The sequence below is a fragment of the Pleurodeles waltl genome, chromosome 10 (genome assembly GCF_031143425.1).
Source record: "Pleurodeles waltl isolate 20211129_DDA chromosome 10, aPleWal1.hap1.20221129, whole genome shotgun sequence".
NCBI classification, from domain to species: Eukaryota; Metazoa; Chordata; class Amphibia; order Caudata; family Salamandridae; genus Pleurodeles; species Pleurodeles waltl.
In genome coordinates this window covers 1,054,763,305-1,054,788,207 of record NC_090449.1, presented here as the reverse complement: position 1 = coordinate 1,054,788,207, position 24,903 = coordinate 1,054,763,305, and the positions used below count along the sequence as shown (strand labels likewise).

General features: G+C 43.8%; 1 protein-coding gene across 2 annotated transcripts in view; it reads left to right on the top strand.

The window, feature by feature from the left end:
- KAT2B (lysine acetyltransferase 2B) overlaps positions 1-24,903 on the top strand; it is a 257,000-nt gene that overhangs the window by 56,571 nt on the left and 175,526 nt on the right. For both annotated transcript variants that reach the window (XM_069212065.1, XM_069212064.1), the window contains exon 2: positions 19,269-19,395. In XM_069212065.1, coding sequence (XP_069068166.1) covers positions 19,269-19,395 — 127 coding nt within the window. The remainder of the gene's footprint in view (positions 1-19,268; positions 19,396-24,903) is intronic.

Here is a 24,903-nt window from a genome sequence, read left to right as displayed (position 1 = left end):
TTACACAATTTCCTTTATAAAGTGCTGCTTACTCCAATGATTAATGAGCACATAATGACACACTTCCTTCACAAGCCTTGATACTTTTCCGAGTGCTCCCCTTCACTGTTTTCCATTGTTCTTTCATTTGCTCTTTGATGCCGACTGATATTAGAACCATCTACTTCAAAGGACTATAATTCATTTGGAGGTAATGCTCGATAACCAACTTTGTGTCCCACACAGTATGTCCAGTGCGTGTGGTCTTCTAAAGATTGATGTGGGTGATGTGATTCCATTGCATCTGCGCTGGTCCTGGCCACAGAAGAATGGCCAAACAGCAGCTCTCCAGTGGGAACACTTCTATAGAATAAGGCAAATGATCTGATTATTAAGCACCCCATGCCCTTATCTATAACAATGAGGGGTCTGTGATTTCCCTTTGTGGGGAGTCTTTTGCCATACAAAATTTGACTGATAAGAAAATTGAAAGATGAAGTTGGTGGCAATCAGACCATTCTGGACTCATAACACCTCTCATACTTCTGTAGGCAGCTATCTTGGATACTGAATAATAGCTGCAGAGCCTGAGTGAATACAGTCCTGCGACATGTTCACTTGCCATCTGATCAGTGTAGCTGGTCAGACTGTGCATAGCCACTTTCAGCAATGAACATTGGTGGCACTGGCAATTTGTTTTTGTAAAAAATCTGTCTTAAGCTCAGGCCATTAAAATGATCTGGTAGCAATTATCATGCATTAGAGTGTTGATCAGCAGGCTCAACAGGTAATTAGAAGGGCTCTGCCTTTGGAGCGTTAGTAGTGGAAACAAATACAGACTATTCATTTAAACTTGAAACGGTTGCCCTTTAAAGTAGAACATGTCCACAGTTGTGGTCCTTGAATCCTCAATTGTTCTGGTGTGCTTTTTTGCGTTGTCCAGTGTTAGTCTTAACGCATCCTCTTGTTGTTCGGTAATTCAGATAAGTCTTGTGCATTTCCACCAATTTATTGTAAGCTATCCTTATCCACAACAAAAGCAGTGTTGTCTTTGAGACTCTTTCCTCCCTCTGTTTTGGCTTATTGCTGGAAACACTGACTACAAGAGCATCCAGGTGTGTGCACCTCCCATGTCTGTGAGCCCCCTGACCTTGTTTACTGTAACTGAGCATTAACTCATTGGAAGGTGTCCTGGACTGTGCCATGTCTTGTGACTTACTACAAGCTTATTCAAGTCTTCTAGGTGGGTATTATCTGTAGATTGCATGTTCTTGTCTTGTGGGGCACATAAATGAAAGTTTTTGCTCTCAAGTCTGTGATTTTCTGGTCTGTGTGATGGTTTATTTTCTAATCTAGTTTTTAGTGTTTCCAAATTTGCTCTATTTTTAACCACTTGTAGGAGTGTTTATTTATGTTTTTCACAGATCCTGTTGCATCTGTTGTGGCCCTCTTTCAGAGAATCTTAGAGAGGGATCGGAGTTGGGTTCCAGTCACTGTGCACTATTATTAAACTAATGGTGCCTTCCTTGGCTTGATTACATCTTGCACCTTTCCATCAAATCAAAGTGTGGTCAGGGAGTAAAAAAAGGATAACCATTGGCAAAGTTAACAGACTTAGCCAATGGATTCAAGCACTAATTAAAAACATAAAGGCCAGCTGTCGGACCCCTATTGTGGGGCCACAGGGCAGCCAGGGGGCTACTGGGCTACAACCATAGGGACTGAGGTTGTTTGTTATTGGTGTCCTAAGGTCCATCCTTAGTTGGCTGTGCAAACTGTTCCAAGTGAAACCATTCTGCACTTGTGTCAGAGTAGAGAGGGTAAGCATCCTAGAAAATCTCTGGAATACAGTGTGCGGGAAAGAGCTCAACAATGAACAGTCAACCAACAGAGACAATAATGTATTATTCAGGCCAGTGCTTATCTTTCAAGTAGAAAGAAAGTACTTTAGTCACACAGCATAATGTAATGCAACGTATCACGGTTAGGGACATCAGACACACTGTTGTAATCCAGTTTGCAACACGTATCCGTTTAACTTATCAGGGGGACTGTACCATTTTGATACTCTCTCCATGATAAGAAGTTTCCTAGCATATATTACTCCTGGTGCGTAACATGGGACAAGGCAGTGATTAGGCACAGATGAAGTTCTCTGACAATACCCCCAAAAGTAGGTGCCCTGAACAGTTCAGTTCGCTTTCACTATGGGTATGACCTTTCTTCAGGCTCGACGGCTGAGAGAAATCAGTGTTGGTCCTCAAATGGCAGCACTCATCTTCAGAAGATGTGGCCTCCCTAGATAGAGTGCAGATGGGACGCTAAAATGACGGCAGCTGCCTCTAGGCTGATAGACAACAAGTGTTGTGTTATGATGTGGCTCGCGGCTACGATGTGCGATCGTTGCCGCGAGCCTAGAATGTTAGCGGTGATTCTTCCGCCCGGCAGTTGCTTGCTGACCGGGGAAGAAGACACCGCGTTAGAGGAGAGCTCCGTGAATAAAAGCTTACCGCATTACTACGACGCTGTTTCCTGCCGTCATTACACTTTTGGCGACGAGGATGTTAGCAAGCAGATTGCTTTCCTCTTAACGCGGATGCCGCGAACGTTGCATTGTGATCCGCTTTTGTTGTGGGATCAAAGACGCGGTATAACGAGTGGCGTTTTATGCCTTCCCAGCGATAGTTTAATCAACGAGAGTATTTATAAGTTGCAGTCCGGCTGGGATTTGGCGACACGACTGCATCGGCCTCGGTAATGTCAGCGCTGTTGATTTGCTGTCATGGCAACGTCGCGTTGACGTCATAGAAAACTGGTGGCGGCCATCTTAGAGAGTTGGGAATACTCTCTTTCAATTGCTTTGCGCATACGTCGAACTACTATGTGTTGTGGCGGCCATCTTCGAGTGTTGGGAAAACTTCAATCAAAATAGATTTTGGCCACGACGAACTGCATGGACAAGTATCTTCTACGGTGATAGGCACACCTGTAACCTGCTGTTTGCTACATTGTGTTATTCTGGAAAATACCTGGAACATTGATTTGGGTGGTTTTTTTTTAGTTTCTTTGGAACATACCGTCAAATTTGTGTTTTACAGAGACTGAGCACAGGTTCACACAATGGAAATGTCAACCGCTGCTGTGCACTCTCCACCTTTATTTTTGGTGCAATCTGGAAATCCGCCAATACTTTGGGAGGAGTGGATAGACATATTTGATAATTACCTTGAAGCCTTAGACGGGTTAGGATTCTCGTCAAGTAGGAAAAAAACTATCTTACTTAGTTCCCTAGGCAATGAAGGTCAGCATGTCTTCAAGTACTTGCCTAAAGCTGTTGATCAGTCTGGTCAACCCATAGATGATGTATTTTTAGAAGCAAGGCGGAGACTAGAAATAAGGTTTGCCAAGACTGAGAATGTAGTCATGCAAAGATTTAAGTTTTACACACAACCTCAAAGGGATGGCGAATCTGTGGACGAGTTTGTCACTCGTTTAAGAGAGCTTTCAATCAAATGCAGATTTGGGGCGATGACAGAGGAGTTGATTCGGGACCAGCTCATAGTGCAGTGTAGGAGTAAGAAAATGCAGGAAAGATTGTGGGCAGCGAAGGATCCCAAGCTGAAGGATGCTATAGAAATTGCGAAGGTGGTTGAGGAGTCAGAGTTTTGTATGAAACAAATGGAGAGGAGAGAAGTTAAGGCTTCTGAAGAGGTATCTTCTGTTCAGGGTGATGTGGCTGTGACGAGTAAATCATCCTGGGAAAGACCTAGTGGATCTAAAAATGGGAGGTGCAACAAGTGTGGGAGCAGGTACCATACCTCTGAGTCCAAGAATTGCTTTGCCCTAGGGAAAGAGTGCCGAAGGTGCGGGCGCAAGGGGCATTTTGCGAGGGTATGTAGGGAAAAAGAGTATTCAAAGGGAAAGGTGGCCATGGTTGGTGATGTCTCAGGCGAAGTGACCGTTGGTGATAAATTCGGAAGGGTGTTGTGTGTTTCTGGGTTGGATGTAGCAGGGGTGAGAGCAGAAAGGATGCAGAGACCTAAGGCAGAATTTATGGTTAAGAATGTGTCTGTGGAGCTAATGGTGGATTCTGGCTCTTTATATACAATAGTTCCTAAGGATTTATTTTTCAAATTGTGGCCTTCAACAAGACTATTGCCAAAGGACATTAATCCTGGTGGGTATCAGGGCGAACAGATAGACATCGTAGGTTATATGCTCACTGAAATAGGGTTCAAGGGGAGAAAGATCTTAGGCAAAGTGTATGTGGCAGAATCAGGTCCGCCTATTTTAGGTTGGCAACACCAGTACGATCTTCGCATAGTCATCAATCCGTGTGCCCCTAGTCAGGTAGCTGCAATCGAAGATGTTTCCCTTGCTAGAATACTGAATGGGGCTAAAGGGGTATTCAGAGAGGAGATGGGAGAGTTGAGAGATTATGTTCACGAGATTAGGTTGAAGCCCGGTGCTGTTCCTGTGCAGCACAAGGTTAGAAAGGTTCCAATCTCGGTGAGAGAGGGGGTAAAGGAACTCTTGAATGAAATGTTAGATAGTGGGGTGATTGAACCAGTGGAGGCCTCAGCATGGTTGTCACCTGTAGTAATTTCTAAGAAGAGAGATGGGAAGTTGAGGTTCTGTGTGGATTTGAGAGGGCTAAATCAGATGATTGTTACAGACAATTTTCCCTTGCCAAACATTAATGAATTGGTCCTACTGATGAAGGGTGCTAAGTACTTTTCAAAACTGGACTTGAAGCACGCATACCATCAGATTAGACTTCATCCTGATTCGAAGGGCCTCACTGCTTTCATCACCATGGAGGGCACATTTCAGTTCACACGAATGCCGTTCGGTCTGGCGTCTGCCGCCAGTGTGTTCCAGAGGATGATGAACCAAATTTTCAAGGGGTTGGACAATATCTTGTTTTTCCAAGATGAATTCTAGTGTTTGGTGAAACTATTGAGAACCATAATATAACTTTGAAGATGTTATTGGACAGATTATTGCAATCTGGTTTGACTTTGCGCCGTGAGAAGTGTCAATTCTTGATGACAGAGGTGGAGTATCTTGGACACTCACTGTCGCAAGAAGGTGTAAAACCAAAAAAAGATCTGTTGGAGGCAATTAGGTCGGCTCCAGCACCCAAAGACAAGGATCAATTACGATCTTTTTTGGGATTGATTGAGTACTATTCTAAATTTGTAAAGAACTTTGCTAGCAAGACAGAATGCTTAAAAGTACTTTTGCGCAAAGGGGCTAGTTTTGTCTGGGGAGGAGAGCAATACCAATGTTTTCAGTTGATTAAGGATGATGTATGCAACGCTGGCATTCTAGTGCCTTTTGACACAGAGAAGAACAATAATCACGGTGGATGCGAGTTCTGTGGGCATTGGGGCCGTCTTATCTCAAATGCATGGGTCGGTGGAGAAGACGGTTGCCTTTGCTTCTCGGACTTTGTCTTCTGCTGAGAGACATTACGCTGTCATTGAGCGTGAAACTCTGGCTGCGGTGTGGAATATTTTCGCACATATATATGGGGTAGTACCATCACATTGCGTTCTGATCATAAACCATTGCTGAAGATATTGTCACCAGGTGGGACTGGTAAAGGGTCAGCGAGATTGGCTAGGTTGGCGTCCCGTTTGCAAGAATTTAATTACGAGATTGAGTACATTCCAGGTTGGAAGAATGTGCAAGCGGACTGTCTTTCTCGTCTGGCTCTTGAGTGGCAGACAGTGGATGGTGACAATGTATTGGAGCATGAACAAGAGGTAGTCGTTGCGTCAGTGGGTGAGGTTATGCATTGGTGTAAAGGAGCAGTGAAGGAAATTGACTGGGATTTGGCTATGAAAGCAGATGATGTCTTGTTGCGGGTCGTAGATTTAATAAGGAAAGGAGGAGAGATAGTACTCTCCCGGTATCTGTACGGCCTTTCAATAAGGTTGTGGATGAGCTTTCTGAAGTTGATGGAAGAATGATCCTGCGGGGTGAAAGAGTTGTTCCGCCTATGGGGGTGCGCAAGCGCTTGTTTGATATTGCACATGAGGGTCATCTTGGTCAAACGATTACCAAGAGAAGGTTGAAAATGGAATTTTGGTGGCCTGGTATGGACGATGATGTGGTGAGATGGGTAGAAAGATGTTCTGAGTGCATTCAGAGTGAGAAACGGTTGAGAGTGGGAGAGCAGTCAGTTAGTGGAAATATAACTGATCCTGGCAAACCTTGGCATAGTGTTTGTTTGGACTTTATTGGACCTTTGTCTGGCATTGGCAGAGGAAGGAATTTTGCCTTGGTTATGGTGGATGTGTACTCCAAATGGCTTATTGTCAAATTTATGTGAGAGGTTACGACATCTGCTACCATAAGTGTACTGAGAGAAATTTTCTCTGAGGAGGGTTTTCCGTCAGTGTTGATTACTGATAATGGCACACAATTAACGTCTGTGGAGATGAAAGGGTTTTTAAACTCGTGTGGCATAAGGCATGCCCGTACAGCGTTATACAATCCTCGTGCTAATGGTATTGTGGAACGAGCTAATCGCATGATTAAGAGTGGTCTGCAATTGGCTGTGGTAAATGCTTTGGATGCTGGTTCGGTGATTTCAGAATTGGTGTGGGGATATCGAACTACAGAAAATACAACGTCGTGCAGAGTACCGTTTGTTGATATGAGGGGTAGGAAACCTGTCAGTAAACTCAGACCTGCATGGATGGAGAGATTGTTGGGTGGTGGTGGCGCATTCAATGGAGACTCAGCCAATGAGACAGGGGATGACAATGAGAGAATTAAACCAGGTGATTGGGTAAAAATCAAATCAGGTAGAGTGAGACAGGGGTTTAGCAAGTTCTTAGGTTCGTTTAGAGTTCTTCAGGTTCACAGGTGGCATGTTTTGCTTGATAATGGTCAACGTTGGAATTTCAGGCGTGTCGCAAAATTTTCCTCTGCGTTGGAGGGTGGATGTGCAAGGAGGGGTGATGATTGTAGTGGTTATATGTTGATGAAAGATGAAGATCTGAACGGTTCTAGTGGTGGCGAGAGGAAACAGTTTGATGGTGGAAATGGCGATGATGCGGTTGGCAGGAGTGAAGTGATTATTGACGCTCCTGTTACCTGCTCAGATTCCATGGGAGCTTCTACTTGTGTTCCAAGTGTGGTGTCGCCTAGAACTGTGGGGTTTCCCAGGACTACTAGATGTAGGAGACCTCCAGGGTTCTTGAATGACTATGTTACTTAAAGCCTATTGTTAGGGTAATTACTTTGTGTATAGATTTTTCTTTGTTTTTAACTTGTTATCTATTATTTTGTTATAGTTTTTCCAGTTGTTATTTGTGGTTCCTTTTGTGGGTGTCAACGATGGGGGATGTGTTATGATGTGGCTTGCGGCTACGATGTGCGATCGTTGCCGCGAGCCTAGAATGTTAGCGGTGATTCTTCCGTCCGGCAGTTGCTTGCTGACCGGGGAAGAAGACACCGCGTTAGAGGAGAGCTCCGTGAATAAAAGCTTACAGCATTACTACGACGCTGTTTCCTGCCGTCATTACATGTTGTCTACAGCGTTAGTGGCCTTCAGAGCTCCCACCTCTGCAGCGATGAAGGATTCCACCTCAAATAGCAGTGGCAGCATCAGCCTCTCAGTCACACAGTGTGCTGTCAAATATGATACTTGACAGTTTCAAAAGTCTTGATGTAGTTGCCAGCAAGAGCTACTTATATAGACCAAGGGACCCCTTCACATCCGAGACTGGCTGTCATAATGACATCAGGCCTGGTCACACAGCAGTTCCTTGAGTACAATATGGAGGGCTACCTTCATTGGTCAGTAAAGAGCCTGGATCTAGAACAAGGTGGGGTAGTTTGGATCCCACTTTTCTTTTTTTTTTAATAAATCCTTTTTATTGGCATGTCAGCAAACACAGGTATAAGAATCAAACAATGCTCTGGTAGTTCCAACAACTTTGTCATAGTTGATGCATCAGCCCCTTCCACCCTGCTCCCCCAGCACAGCTGCCACCGTAATTTTACTTAACCCCAATAAATTGTAAATCTTACAACTTGATAGAAGCAAGATCATTACACACGTCGTTTCTGTCGCTATTCTAGTGTCCTCAGACCTTTGCCCACTTTTGGGGGCATCCCTGACCCTGGATCCCACTTTTATTCACATTTTCAAGACAGTATGTGGATTCACTGTCTAAGACTTCAGAGCTGGTTTGGGTTGGTTCTGTTTTAAATGGAATGTTCTGGCTGTTACTCAGACAGTGCCTTCGTACAAGGGGTGATGGCTCTCACAGCAGGTTGTGGTTGGGCTTGCTTCAGGTGGGAGTATCCAAGGGCACAGGCAATAGGGAGGTCCTGACTAGAAACTTCCTCACAATGAACAACAGAAACTGCAGTTCAGCACCTCACTCCTTCCATACTCAAAATGGGAGTGCTCAGGAATAAGCATTCAACAGCTGTTAACAAGGACCCCCATTTCTAAGCTGTGATTGAGTGTCCTTCACCAATGGTTGCAGTTTCCACCGCCAAAGAAGAGCGTGGCAGAATGAGGCTGACCTAAAACCGCTTAGTGTTCAAACAGACTACAGTAGTGTCACAATGAGCAGTAGAAACTCCACTACAGGTCAAACCTGAAAAGGAGAAGTTGCTTTCCTGACAGTAATCCAACGTGTTTAGGCAAAGACTGGCAGTGGCTGAGACTTTTACGTTTGTTGTGCACTGGATGAATATAATACCACCTTGTTGACATGTTCCTGGAGGCTCGTGGGGTGTAGACATTTTTGTTCTGTGAAGCTTCTAATCTCACCTTAAAAACCTGCTTTGTCAGCTTCCCGCAGTCGCTTCTCCATCGACCAATCTCTAAAATGTATTCAGCATTTCAGTCGCTTGTTTACTTAGCTCTTGGCAGCTGCCTGCTTGTTTTCACAGCTGAGCAGTTGGATGTGTCCTCTTTGTGGAGGATTAAGATAATACTATCATGTAATGTAAAAGACCATTTGAGGTTGTGAAATGGTACTTGATTGATTCCTTCTGTCCCAGCCTGAGGCTTCCACTTTCCACCAGTTGGACACATTCACACTACTCTCTAGCACAACCAGCTCACCTCACTGTAGGCCTTTGTGCGCATGGGAGCAGGCCTGATCGATAAGTTTACACATTACTTTACAGCAAGACTACCCCATTATGTGGCCTACTGAGCACAGACGAGGGCACCATCGTAGGTTTCCACATTACTCTCCACTGGAACTTGAGCATTCTGTGACCTGTTGCGCGTGGAAGAGGGCATTGCCCCTAGTTTTTCAGGCTACTGTCCAGAACTAGAGCATTCTGTGCCCTCCTGGCAATACATGAGTTCAACGTCCCAAGGTTTACGCAGTCCTCAACAGCATTAGACAACTCTGTGTACTAGTGAACATGGAAAGAAGGCAAAATCAATAGTTTTACACTACTTTCCAGCAATACTAGACAACTAAGTGCCCCAATGGAGGCGAAGAGGGTCTCCCTCTCAATATGATACAGTCCAGCAGTTTCATGACCACTCTGTGCTCCAGTGTGCAAGGAGAAAGACACACCAAGGATGTTTTCACAGTGTTCCCTAGCACCACTGTGGGGCCCTTTACAAATTGACCAGTAACTTGAGGTGGAGATTCCAGAAGTAATGAGTCAGGCTGCGGTCGCCTTGTGTCTATGGAAGGTTATGTTTACGTGCTATTCTCTTGCATTACAAGACCACTCTGTGTCCATTGAGCATGGAAGAAGGTGAATCCCGTACATCCAGGAGCACTAAACCACTATGAATGAAGGGAAAAACTGTATATAGTGCAGCAGTAACCTCAAAGAGGTATCATAAGGGCTCAGAATCCTATATCTTGGGAATAGCTAAACAACCTGCCACTGTAGTAAGTACAATCAATGCACAGAATTATCAGGAGATTTGCATCAGATGAGCGAAGCGTGGCAGGGTGTGGTAGATGAGATAAATGCCAGGGCTACAGGATTATGGAAGGTCATTGGGACACAGCACATATATTTTCATTACATTATGCAGGAGCAAAAATATGAGATGATACAAATTTCGAACTAAGGCTAGAAGAATTGGTGATGGAAGGCTGGAAGAAGAGCTGATGGTCAAAAACAATCGGCACTTGAGTGACTACAGATAGCGCATATTTCATATAGTATGGTGGTCCAGCTTTAAATAATGGGGGTGAGTTATCCAAAAAATAACTTTAGGTTTACTGGTATTGAATTGTCCAAAAAGATAACCTCTGTTTCACTGGCATAAAAGTTTAGTTGGTTGATTCCCCCATCCAGGTGTGAACGTCAGTGAGACTTTGTGGTAAACGATCACAGAATGAGTGAGTGTCAGGAAGTGTCCCAAAGGAAAAGACCAGTTGGCTTTGGTAGAAACCAACACATTTCCTTCTAATCAGTCATGGAAACAGGTTTAGATGGAGATGGAAAAGGACGGGGCGCTATGCTGATCTTTGAGGAGGGGCATAAGTGACATAGTACATTGAAGAATGGAAAGAAGAAAGGACCACTACTTGTGTGCGTCCCTGTAGGAAATATGAACCCAATTCTAAGGCTTTGTCTCTCACCCATCGCTGTGAGAGACATCAAAGGGGACTGGCTGGGAGACCGTCTCAAAGGCAGGAGAGAGGTTGAGGATAACCAGGTTAACCTCTATCTAGAGAACCATGAAGAACATCAAGAGTCACAAGCAAGACATATACAGTTCCTTTTGTTGGATCTGAAGCCAGCGTGCGCCACATCTAGGTGCCCATTATTCTCCAAATGCAGGAGAGATGCTTGTTCACAGTTGCGTCAGTGATTAATTCCATGAGCTTGGACATTAGTTGGAAAGAATATAAGTATCAAAATTAACTTTGACAGTGGTTTGTTTCAAAATGGGTGGAAACACGTCAGACTTCAGATAAGAGTTGCAAATGTCCAAGATGGCAGAGACAAAAGTGGTTTTGAAAGTGTGTACCACTGTGTGTTTTAGTATGTATGTAAGAAGGCACCATCCATGGCTTTACACACTACCCTTCCACAGTGATATACTACAGTCCAGCAGCACTAAACCACTCTCTACCCTGCTATGTATTGAGGAGGGACCTCTCTGTATGTTCAATAGGCTAATGGGCACAAAAAGGACAATGGACTACAAATTCTCATAGATGGTACTATAGTAGGGCTTGACTACTAGCAATTTCAAGCCACACTATACCAATTTCCTTATTTTGCCCGCTTTCCTCAACTATTGCTTACTGCTTCCTCCAGCCCCAGAATGGGTATACGTTCCGGGGCTGGAGGAAGCAGTAATCAATAATGCCAGGACTGGAATGCCTTTGAGTTTGTGCAAACCCACAAACGTGCATGCTTTAATGATTTTCAACAGCTCTTCTCTAACCTTTTCCCATACTGAGGAAGGTTGGACATTTACTCCTAACAAGGGCAGAAGGAGAGCACTTCCAGGGTTGAGAAAAAAAGTAGTTGGAGGGAAAGTGAACTTGTAAATGCTCAATAGATTTTCGCATGAGCAGATGTACACATGGATATTTGTTTGTGCTAAAATGCAATTCACTAATATTTTATAGAAATACGATTTCCTGGTCTACTTATGTAAATTGTTGTGAGTTCATGAGAGCCACTAATTCGAAGACATTTACCATGAGTAAACTTTTGTAACTTTCTTTAAGAATTGGGCTTCTAATTAGGTCTGGCATTAACGGAGACATTTTGTTTTTATTAAAATTCAATTTATCGGCTGGCTTTACTGTGAGTGAGAACTTTCTGCACTTCCACAAGGAGCATATTGGCACACAAAGTAGTTTTGTTCAGTGCTAGGAACTACTGTAGCAATGTGTGCTTTTTGAAACCAAAAAATCTTTTTTTGCCGATATTTGTTACATGGTGAGGGCCTGGCAACTCCCACAACCAATAAAGTCATGTCAAAACGAGACACACATTGACAAAACCAAAAGACTGACAATTAATGTTGGAGCTGTTGGCTTTGCCAGTGTTTGTTTATTTTCGTGTTTCCCATAATCTTGTTGAAAATGGTTACACTGATTTTTCCATATGAATATTTTTTAGAAATACTATCATGCATCAACACATTTTACTCAATGATGCTTCAAAGAAATAGTACCTACAGTTTTGTACCCCCTAATTCACAGTAATTTAGCAAAACATTTTTTCCTACTTGCATTTTTCTCTGAACATTTTATTTTGAAAGCAAAGAATCATCACTCTTGCTTACAAGCTTTTGCAAACATTTGCTTATGATCAGAGAGCATTCTGGGGAGCAATATACGTAGCCCTTATATTGGTAAACTTTTCAAACATGTATACATTTTTTTTGTTGTTTTTTTTTGTTTTTTTACTGGAACCACTTTCAGTAGTTCAGTGTGACCTTATGTTTATTTAGAGCGTTCACCCTAATAATAAAGGCTTTGCTTTAAAAAACCTTAAATAAAAGTCTGAAAAGCATTAACATATGGACACAAATATTACCTCAACTGCAAACAGTTCCCTTCCCAATAAGCCAGCATTCAAAGGGTTTGTGCTGCAGGGTGTTAGGCCTGCTTATCCCAAGGACAAAATAAACATGAAAACTTGTTGTCCTGTATGCCAAACAATATGTCCTGGACGTCGGGCTATAAGAATTCTACACCCTTGATGTAGCACTATTTGTAGACCATTATCCATAATCAAACTCACATGAAGACCTTCATCAAGAAAAACTTCAGATAGAAAATTTGGCCCAGATTTAGTTTTCACACTATGCACAGAGGTTAAGAGTTTATTTCTGACCAACGAGAATATACATTGATTGATAATAAAATATCCATGGTGCCTTCTCTCCCTGAATTAAACCAATGATTTCAAACGACAATTCTTCCCACAGACCCCTTGGAATTTTACGGCCTGTCATGGGAGAGGTTCTTCATTTCCTAACTTTGTCATCTGGATGCCACTCTACTCAGTTCCTAATCACTGTTTCCACCCGGGAATTCATGCCAGGCCACCAGTTGTTACATTGCGCCTGGATTTTGTCTTGCACATGTCTTATTGAGCTTCGTGTGGCAAGTCTTGAAATTTAATGTAAAAAGAAGAAGAAGGTACTAAACATCTTCTTCTTGTTAGTAAGTCAGTTAGCCTCCAACTCCTTTCTGACCATCCAGAAACTCAACAACTGGTTTATGACTTCCTTTGCTCCCATCCACTCTTTTACTTGTTCTTAACTTTTTTTTAAAGTAATTCATCCTTACTCACTTCCACCATCCGCTCCTCAGACTAATTTACTGAGTGCACTTTCACAACATCTTCGTTCTCACTTACTAAAGAGTAATCCCCATCCTTTGTCAATTGAGATGGGCAGTCTGCAGCTTTGTTAAATTTCCAGAATATACTTAACTTTGAATGCAATTAACCATTTGGTTAATTGAGCCGAGATAGAATCAAGACCCTTCTTGGTTACAACCTCTACCAACGGCTCATGATTTGTACAGACGTCAAATTTGGTTCCCCATAAGAAGTTTCTATATTTCTTCAGTCCTGACATTACAGTTAATGCCTCAAGCACTATCACAAAATATCCTTTTTCGGCTCCCTTTAAACTTCTTGATGCAACAACTATAGTACCGGGAGGCATTTCATGCAAAAATTGCACCACACTGCCCCTATTCCTTTTTCACTGGCATCAGAAGTACACAACAATTCTTGTTTGAATCAACACTTTGGTGAACTGGAATACCCATAAATTTGCATTTCACTGCATGAAATTGAGACTCTCATACATCCGACCTTTGTGAATTCAAAGTCTTTACTCAACAACGTTTGCAGTGCCCGAGTCTCTGATGCTAAGTTTGTATTAAATTTGCATAGAACTCCCGCATGCTTAGAAAAACAGTTAACCTCTTTTCAAGCTGCAAAACCAAATTAGAAATGTTTTCAACTAAATCTTTTTACTGGGCTTCCTGTGAAGTGGAAATTCTTTGGCTTAGATCAGTGGTTCCCAACCGTTGGACACCTGAGGACCCCCACTGAATCATTACTGGAAGCCAGGGACCCCAAGTAATTTGTACAATTTAAATTTCAAACATTAAGACGGTAATTCTCAAAAAATACACAAACAAGTACACTAAACAAACACTCAAATTACTAAAGATATAATTATTTTATCTTGAAACAAATCTGCAAAAATTCGAAAACTTTAATGGGAATGTTGGCGCTGCATCTCCGCGACTAACTTTTCAATGTTTAGTTTTATTTAGGAAAGCTGAACCCTCAGGTCCGATTCTACATTTCCTGAGCAATTTCTGTTTTTATTTTTTAGGTACATAAGATCTGAGAAAGCTTTTTCACATTAATATGTGGTGGTTAAAGGGAGTAAAACCATAAGGGCCGCTCACCTCTTCATAGCCTCTCTGTCACCTGTAATTCATTTATTTTGTAGCACCTCTTATACCAGTGCAGGGTGTTGGAGCACTTTACAGGGGACTAGAGGGTGTAGGATTCTCATGTCACCCACACTGGTAGGCATGTTCTAAGAGTGTTTGGTCTGTAGAAGCACAGACTCCAGATTCAGAACACAACACAGTTGTTAGCGTTGACTAATAATAATGTATTTCTACGCAAGCAAACCTTTTTTAGCAGCATAAGGATAAAGAAAGACTGGGGAAAAAAACAACTTTCTAATTTGTGCCATACAGTTTGCATGCAGCTCTTTGATGGCAGTTCATAGCTCACTGTGCTAAATTTTGATTGTACCTTATGAACTGCACAGTTCTAAAAGAATCTCCGTGACAAAAGCAGTAACCCACTGTGCTATGTATGTAAAATAATTTACTTTGCATGATACACTTTCTTTGCAGCAGGCATATTAACCATCTGGGCTACCTTTGAGTGAAAACTGCCACTAGACAACACTCCCATCTCTCTCCAGCAGGTACATTAATCATTAGAGTTATCTTGATACTTTTATTTTTACCCGAGAGCTACAAGGAACTTTGCACTGCTTGTAAACATTCTGCACAAAGGAAGCAATAAATATAAAAACACGCAGGTTTGCCAGAGGCCCCAGTTGGTGAAGTGCCTTCCTCTCTGCCCAAGCCAGCGGATCCCCTGGGAATGTATCATGGACCCCTGGGTGGTCCACGGACCACAGGGTGGGAACCACTGTGTTAAATAATCAGTTTCTGACTGTCTGAAGCAACACTTTTTTTCCCCTTTCAAAGTCAATCCATTTTCTTCCAGGGTCCTAAACACCTACCTTATTATCAGGCTCATTCATTGAATTCGCATGAAGACGTAATCTTGATAAAAATGCGCACACTGCATTTCACCAAATAGTTTTTCTACCACACGCTGAAAAATGGTTGCAGCAGAAATCAACTCAAAAGGCATTCTTGCAAAACGGAAAGTACCAAAAGAGTGATGAAGGTCATCAAGCTTTTGCAGTCCTCAAGTAATCTAACTTGGTGAAATGCTGATGCAAGGTCAAAGGTAAATAAGGGGTTTAAAAAAACAGCTCCCACCAAGCAAAAGCAAACAACTGTCCCGTGGGTGGGGAACCCCAGGAGCCAGCCCAGAAGGGGTGGCGGTCACCAGAGCCATGCATGGGTCTATGAGGGGTGGGCCGTGTGGCCCCTGCCCAATGTTGTCTTTGCCCCGGGGAAGTGGTGGTCCCCGGGGCTGCAACAGACTTCCTATATTCTTTTATTTTAGCCCCAGGGAGATGGCGGTCTCCAGGGCCACCCGCACCTAATTTAATATTTTCCCTAGGAAGGTGGCGGTCTCCGGGAATGTGGGCGGGGCACACAGTTCCCCTGCATCTAATTCAATATTTGCTCCGGGGAGGTGGCAGTCCCCAGGGCATCATTAAGCCCAGGACGGGGGCCCTCTGCGCCCCTTCTCATTTATTTTTGACATACCTTCGGGATGTGGACCACCCGGGGGTTTCTTCATACAACAAGCATGGGAGATAGCGCCTACTTTTTTTTTTTTTTTATGTTTGTCGCAGATTTGCGACTCTGTTGCTCATTCATGGCACAAATAAAAAACACATCAACAGGGCCCAGGGGTCAGTGTGTCCCTACCCTGGCCCCCTTTCTTATTTTTTCCCTTTACCTTTTTTCTGGGATTCGGTTGAAGCAGAGTGCCAAGATGGCTGCTGGCACTTCCTTGTTGAAGTGCTGGCAGCCAATCAGGTCTCAGCACGAGATCAGGAGGGTTCTCGGAGCCTCTGTGTCCATATATGTAAAAATGGGGCTTTTCTTTAATATTTCAGAACCTATTGAACAGATTTACACCAAATAACAACAAGCATTTGCTATGCAATGGGCCTCACAATTGCTTGAGTTATTATCTTTGTAAATTCCTAACTGGACAATTCTTGCCACATAAATTGAAAATGAAAAATAAAACAGTTGACATAAGTGAGCTGATTCAAAGTGCCATGACCGGATTTTTGAAAGGCAAGCCCATATGTTTGCGGTGGGTGTGGTTAAAAGCACACAGATAGATTGCAAAACATCAGAGCGCTTGACCTAAAAAGGGCTCTTTCTGGACCAAGAGTTGGCTTTCTGCCAAATTTGGTGTAATTCTGTCCAGCAGTTCGGCCTCTATTCAGGTTCAAAATCCCTAAGGAAATTAACATGGAGAAAAACGCGTTTCGGGACCCCCTCCCCCTTTTTATTTTCCTCCTTGCCCCCGCTTAACGGGTCACCCCAAAACTTTCTCAACTTTAGGGGCTGTACAGATGATTGTGGATCCAAAATAATTCCCATATCACCCTGATGCACTGAGTACATTTCTCTAACTTGTGGCACATACACTTTGCCAATGCAATTACAACCCTGAATTCAATATTGCAGTGGAAATATCTTTAGGACGCCTGTGGGTTTCCTGCAGTAATTCTGTGAAGTGAGATATGGTGGTCACAACTCAACGGAGCCTTTACATTATTTAAAGAACAGTTATTGTGACACCAATGTCAACCATGCCCCAGAGTCCAGTCCATTACAGTCTTTCTATTTATTTTCAACAGATCCTTGGGTTACGGTTTAGTTCCATTTACACCATTGTGGAGGATGGAAGGATTACTCTCACAAATTTCGAAAATGGTAGCCACCTTCCCATTTGATTTTCAACATTTTGTGAAAGGTCCACTTTTCTTACAAATGTTATACACAACTTTCAGAGCCAGATAGTTTAAAATGTGCATAATGCTCTGTGCCACCACACCTGGAACAAGTTCCTTTATGTTTTCTTTGTTTCATAAACCTTTGTTCTTCCGTTTTAACTTAATCAATCATAATTTGGTTAATGCCAGAGAGAGATTGTGTGCCCTTCTACTTAAAAACACAGTGTAAAGAATGTTCATTTCCTTTGCTGATTTTTCTTGCTCCCAAGAGAGATAGATCATCCTTTGACTATACTTCTTCTCAGACTTAATCTAAATTCGACAAAGTAGTGACATGTCAAAATTGCAAGAAGATGCTACGTTTTAAAGTTTTTTAACTCACTAATATAATCTTCTCCTGACTCCATCAAATTGAGCATGTCTCCCAGAATGTTACCTCTACAGCAGAATACTTACTTTTGGAAGGTAATGGAGATCCATCGAACATCAAAATTGCTGAGGTCTCATAAATCCTTCTCTCTCAGTTGAGGTAAATCATCAAAAACCTCGTGCCCTACAGGCCCCAAAAAGTACATTGATAATAAGGTTTCCTTTCCAAATGAAATGTTGACCCTACAAACCTTAGAATAATGATTAAAAATGACTTTCCACTTAGTCCATTTTATTGCACCCCCCAAGTAGTTAAAACAAAGAGTGTCCTGCTCCATTATCAGTTTGTATGTCAGTTGGAGGTGGTTTGTTCTTTGTTTTGAGGATGTGACACACATCAGAACCTCTAGATTGAAAACAAACTTACATGCACAGTTTTGGTGTTTTTTTCCTGGATGCCACCCTTGACGCCATTATGGAATCCAGAAAAGCTGAACCAGAATAGCACAGGTAAGTTCAAGTATTACTTTAATGAAGGTAGTTGCCTACTTCTGAAAAATTTAATTTTCCCCACAACAGTTGTAGAACCGGTTTCACTCAAAGAGTTCTTGCAGTGGAATGGAACTATTCTACGGTTCCACCTCAGAAGCTGGCCAAGGGGATAAACACGGTCACACACTGGCGCTAGGGTTCAGATGGGATGAGAGTGAAATGATGATCCCACAGGTGGGAATTATTGATGTACTTAGAACTTGGAGGACGTGTTTCAGCAGCCACAGCTGGTGGATCCTTCTGCATTTAACGTTTGCTTGAGGGACTTCGAGTTGCATGAACTTACAGAAGAGCAAAATTGTGTTATCAAAATTATGTTAACAGCTGATGGATCCTTCTGCAATTAACACTTGTTTGAGGGACTTCGAGTTGCATGAACTTACCGAAGAACAAAATTATGTTATCAACTGTGTTGACCAATGAAGAAGTGGTGACTACTACATACGACATGAACAGGGAAAAGGTCCAAGGGGGTGAGGTCACCCTGTGGACATATGTGGACACTTTCTGGCCACAATCCTTGAGAGGCTCTTGGAAGGCTTTTAACACTGGAATCTTGCTATTTACTATGAAGGACGCTGTGATTGCCACAATCTCTAAACCTCTGAATGGACATAAGACCACCAATATCTATTACTTATTCAGGTGTTAAAGTACAGAGTAAGGTTGTAGCGAAAAGTTGACAAATGTGGTGGAAAAACATGAAACACAGCAGTCAGTGTGGTTTTATACCACTTAGAAGTACTACTAGGAATCCGAGCTGAGAGACGTGTTCTGCATTTGGTAGCATTTGTAAACAAGCATTATGACCCTGTTGGTTTTAGGTAAAACGGTGCTGAGGTTGTTTTTACTCGTGAAGGTGAACATTGACCATCTCGTCCTTGGACATAGTTTGGGTATTCCTGGTGCCCCGTCTGGGTCAGTGTGATTCTAGGTATCCATAATTAACTATTGTGATATTTTGTTTGTTTTTGAGGCAAAAATGTGTATAATCATTAGAAATAAATAATATGCAGGACGTTTTTGATGGATGTCCTGTTGTCTTTATGCCTGATAGTCTATGGGCGCTGTTGTGCATCAATGGAAGTCAAAGCCTGAAGGCAATTGATGTTTTCTGGGCAACATTTTTCATATCTAATGGATGTGCATGCATTTGTGTTGCATTTGGAGGCTCCTCGCATTGCAATTCTATATTATTGTTACATTTTGATTTCAGGCAGAGGAATCGTGTAAGTGCAATGGCTGGAAGAACCCGAACCCCCCTCCGACTCCTCCCAGGGTCGATCTGCAGCAGATCGTCATAAGCCTCACGGAGCCATGCCGCAGCTGCGGTCACGCGCTAGGTAAGCAGAGTTCTTTTGATTATTTATGTTGGTGTCGAATACACAAATAGTTTCTACTTTAGATCCTTACTACTAACTGGGAGATTTGTACCCAAGCCTAAAACTGATAGGGCGACCATTAGGTAGGAAGACCGCTTTCTATGCGTTTAATCAAGGTCTACAAAGGATGTCAAAGCTCAGAGTAATGTGCTCCTCTGCATCGGGGCATATTTTCACCACTCGAGGGTCATCAAGACAGCATAGAGAACTTACTGTTCCTAGCAGCAAACTTGGATTAAAATAATGGACACAGTAAGTTCTAAAAAGCAGCAGAGATGACCTTCAAGGGAAGGCCACCAAGAACAGGAAAATATGTGCACTTAACATTATTAACCACCAAAATCTGCTGTGCACAGTCGCAATGGAAACATCAGTGTTGTAGCACCCATCACTTTTTATGTACTATTATTTCTAATACACAGTTCAAAATCTACGTCTTTGTCTAAGGCTTCAGCGCCTGGTTTCTGCAGGATACATTATGTTGCACACTCCTTATCATAGATGAACTGGCTGGTGTCCAGTCATTGTCATATGACCAGCCCCAAAGCTGCTGAAGATGCTTAGCAACAGGATTCCATTCTTAATCCTTTCACTGTGTATTCCTTCCTATTTCTTCTGTGTAGTATTTTGCAAGAAACACTGCCAAGGTTCATAAGAATGTGTGTGTGTATGTATATGTGTGTGTGTGTATATATATATATATATATATATATATATATATATGTATATGTATATATATATTTATATATTCATATTACATTACACAAGTTCAGATATTTTATTTTAGACATGGGGATATTAACTGATTTGCCAGGAATCACAGGATGTTGAGCTAACACTGGGACTCAAATCTGGGGTGGCAATAATATGAGGAATTAACATTTATCAAACCAAGAAGTCCCAATTCCCAAATATCCAGACTTTTTCTTTTTTTCAAAGGCATGAATCCTTTTGAGGAATTCTGCTTTGGACACTCTTACTACCCATATGAACATGCATCAAAGGCTTTTGATTGCCTAGTTTCACAAGAGAATGATCCAGGCTACATTAACAAGATACCCTCATGGGATACCAATACACGAAATGAATAGAAAACAAACTCATGTAGACTATGGCTATCCTGAAAATCTGGCATGGATCCCACCCTCAGAAACAAAGATTGAATTGTCCTTCTTCCCGCCCTGCCTGCCCCTTTCTTTCTCTGTTCGGTGTCAGTACTGGAGAGTTTTGCTCCAATCCATCATCTGTATGATTGATGAATTTGCCATACAAACTGTTGTTTCATTCGATTGGTCATAACACTCTCAAAATTGGGTTGCCTAAGGAGCAACCATTGTAAAGGCAGTAGGCCTGACATTTTGTTAGGCAAAGCGTTTTATAATTGGGCAACTTTGCATGTTTTGTGCCCAGCTGTCCTAGAAAGAAAATCCCATAATGAAGTCAGAAGATGTTTGTGTTGTAAGTAGTGATACTTAAAGGCAGTCACAGCAAAATATTGCATAGTAGATACTTTTGACAAAGAGCCACTGTCCTATCATGATAGCAAAGTAAAGGAAATGAATGCACAAGAGCATTTATTTAATAGCGCTGTCAGTTTATGACTAATCAAGGCATCTTAATAGCACTTCCCAAACAAAATAGCTGTAAAGCAGCAATTACAAAGTTGCCCTGTCAACAAAGCAAATGCATCAAAGAATAGAAAACTGGCTTCCAGTTAGAAATTATCAACAAGGTTTATTGTTCCTCATCACAAAATCCTAATGGAAACACATATAGGATAGTGTAACTATCCTCAAAATGCCATGATCTTCATGGACCGTCAATTCAAGCAATTTACAGAGTAAAAAAAATCCATCAAAGACAGAGGTTGAAGAGGGCTGATCCAAATCCCTCCACAATACTTACTGTGCTATTTTAAAGAATTGATAGGTGGAAGGTAAAAGGTCTGCACAGTGGTTTAAAAACTGGAATTGCTACTTTTTAGGTTGGCAGAGAGACAGCTCTAGCTGTCTCCCCAGTCATTTTCCAAACATTCATAATAAAAATACATACATATAAACATACATAAAGGGGCTTTCAGTTAGTCCTCTTCATTCATTGGTCTGTTCAGGTGTCATTCACAATTTGTTTCCTCTCATCGCAGCATGGGACGGTGGATCAACCCACTTCATTTATTATTTCTTCTCACTGTGAGTGACTGCATTTTGCCTATTTACCATGCATCCACCTAGAGTACAACTGAGCACCAGACCAACAGGCAATATAGTTCCTTTTGGTAGACAACACTGCGTGTTCCTGGCATCTGATAGAGACTTCTAGTTGCAGATTCCTTACCTTAGCATTTTCCCTCAGGCATCAGACTGGATCCAGAGATTTTTGCTTCGAGCAATACCCTAGCATGTCGGCAGGTGGCGTTGGTTGATTCCACGGGCGTCATTGGCGTCGTAGTCGCTGTGATGACTTCGGGAGTAGTACATAGATGCTGCCTCAGTGCTGTGACGTCAGTCCTTTTCTTTCTGCGCCATGAGCTGATCTGCAGAGGGCTACCCTGGGCTCTTTTTGACCAATTTCGACCCTTTTGCTGAGTTTTTGGGTGAGTTTTTGGTGTGTCAGGATGTCCCTGAAGACCGGTTTCAAGCTGTGCGAGGACTGTAAACGCATGATGTCAGTGAAGGATACGCATCCTGTCAGCTTGTGGTGCTTGGAGTGCGACCACGACCCGAAGTCGTGCTCCGAGTGCGACTTCGGAGCGATCCCTCAAGCTCATGGCAGCCTGACGCTCGACTCCGCGTAGATCCCGGTCTCGCTCGAGAGGAAGGTCTCGAGACTGCTCACGGAGCCATCACCATTCTTCTTCCTCCAAGTCTTCGGGCCCAGGTGAGAAGTAATTGAAGTGGTCCCTTCACCCTTTGACTTCACCCCGTCGCTTGGCTGATGTGACGCTGGAGGAGCATCGACGATCAAGGCCTCCATCTCCCAAGCCTGCTTCTGGGTCCGTTCCTCGCTTCCCTGATTTTCCAGGAGCCGGAGTGACCGCTGCCCAATTGAAACAATATTATGAGGCCATGCGCCTCATTTGTGGGCTGGCCGACCCCGGTACGTGCCTTCCTATGGTGCCTTTGGGCCCAAGGGGTTCGGTCGGGAGGGGAGCCTTCAGGTTCTGTGCGAGCGGCTTTGGCTCCTGCCACCGAGGTCCCCTCCGGGTCTGCTCTCGGATTCGCACCAAAACCCGTCGTACCACTGAGACCTTCTCCGAGCCTGGTTTGATTGTCGATGCTACCGATGTCAGTGGTACCCACCATCGATGTCAAACCGATACTCATCCCTGATGACCCGTGGAACGGCGTCGGCCGACGCTGTGTCTGTCTTCGATGGTGCCTACTCACCCCAGGTCAGATTTGGACCCTTTTTCTTATGGGTACGAATTCGGGGAAGGATTGTAGGTGTTCCTGGACCCTTATTAATACCAGGATGACACTAATTTGGACTGGACACAGGCGTTTAGTGAGGCCAGTGGCCTGAAGATTTCTCCAGATGCTGGCATGCTGTCTCGTCCTACCGTGGCTACGGAAGAGGGAGCGACTTATTCTATGGTGGTCAGTAGGGCGGCTGAGGTCCTCGGCCTTGAGCTGCCTACTGTACAGGTTAGGTCAAATCTCCTGACGGGGGTGCTTCAGACAGGGGCTTCCACATCTAACCCCCTTGTGCCATTCAGTGAAGCCCTCACCAATGTCCTCTTGGGTACTTAGTCCAAACCCAACACAGGGCCTCCAGTGAACAGGACTATCGCTCACCACCATCAGCCCTCCCTGAACAACCCTAAATTCTTGTCCCAACACCCCACACCTGAGAGTCTTGTCATCAAGGTTTCCTCTTCTTCAGGCACATTCCCTTCTGCACCCCCGGGTAGGGAATCAAAAAAGCTGGAACAATTTGGGAAGAAGATGTTTTCTTCCTCCAGTCTCACGCTGCGGTCCGTGAACACTGCATGCCTTTTGGGCCGCTATACCCACTCTTTCAGGGATATGGTTGCGCCATTTCTGCAGCAGATACCGGAGGAGGCCCGTGCTGTTGTCTCCCAAGCTGTCACTGATGGGAGAGATGCGGCGAAGTTCACAACCCGATGTAGGCTGGACACAACAGATTCTCTAGGCAGATCGGTTGCGACGACTGTGGCCTTGAGACGCCACGCCTGGTTGCGTACTTCTGGTTTTTGGGGGGTATGTCCAACAGTCTCTTGTGGACATGCCCTTTGATGGCTCCCGTCTCTTTGGAGACAAGGCGGACTCGGCCTTGGAGAGATTCAAGGACTCCCAGGCTATGGCTCGGTCCCTTGGCCTCTCCACTTCTCCTCACCCCCAACAGTCCACCTTTCACTCCATTCATGGCCACGGAAGGAGCTCCCTGTCGTGTCCCCAACCCAGCCACCTTGCCACCCATGCTGTTTAGCAGCTGCGTGGCTGGGGATGCGGAATCCCACTTGGGCGTGGGACAGGGAACCAGAGGTCTGCCCAGTCCACCCCTGCCTCCGATGCAGCCTCCAAACCCTCCTAGTCTGTCCCCTCATTCCGATCCAGTTGGCGGCAGGATTCGCCATCACCTGTCTCACTTGGGAATCCATCACTACGGACAGGTGGGTTTTAAAGATAGTTCGAAAGGGCTATTCCCTCCCCTTCGAAACTGCCCCACCAGACATGCCTCCATCAGTCAGCCATCTTCCGGAGGATCATTTGGCACTTCGCCAGAAAGTCGCAGCTCTCTTGGCCAGGGAGCCATAGAGAAGGTCCCTGTGCCAGAAGTAGGTTGTGGTTATTCCCGCTACTTTCTACTGCTGGAAAAGGACAACGGCTTACGTCCTATTCTAGACCTTCGGGACCTCAACTACTTCCTCAAGAAGGAGAAATTCAAGATGCTCACCCTGGCTCAGGTCCTGTCTGCCTTAGACCCAGGAGACTGGATGGTAGCGTTGGTCTTGCAGGATGCTTATTTCCACATTCCCATCCTGCCTGCCCACAGACACTACCTGCAATTTTTGGTAAGTCATGAGCACTATCAGTTTACTGTGCTCCCCTTCAGCCTTACCATTTCCCCTTGGGTGTTCATGAAAGTGATGGCGGTGGTTGCAGCGCAGGTTAGGGGTTTGAGTCTTTCCCTACCTCGACGACTGGCAGTTGAAGGCGGACTTGCCCCAGAAAATATTCTCCCACCTTCAGACTACGGCGAGCCTCCTGCACACGCTGGGGTTCACTATCAATGTGCCAAAGTCACACCCGACATCGGAGCTGTTCTGGGCACAGTGCAGTTTCGGGCTTATCCTCCTGAAAAGCAAGTCCAGGATATTTGGGCTATGATTCCGGTCTTTCATCTTCTGTCTTGGGTTTCAGTGAGTCTGACTCTGAGGCTGCAGAACCTCATGGCCTCCTGCATCCTGCTAGTAACATATGCCAGATGGCGTATTTGAGCTCTACA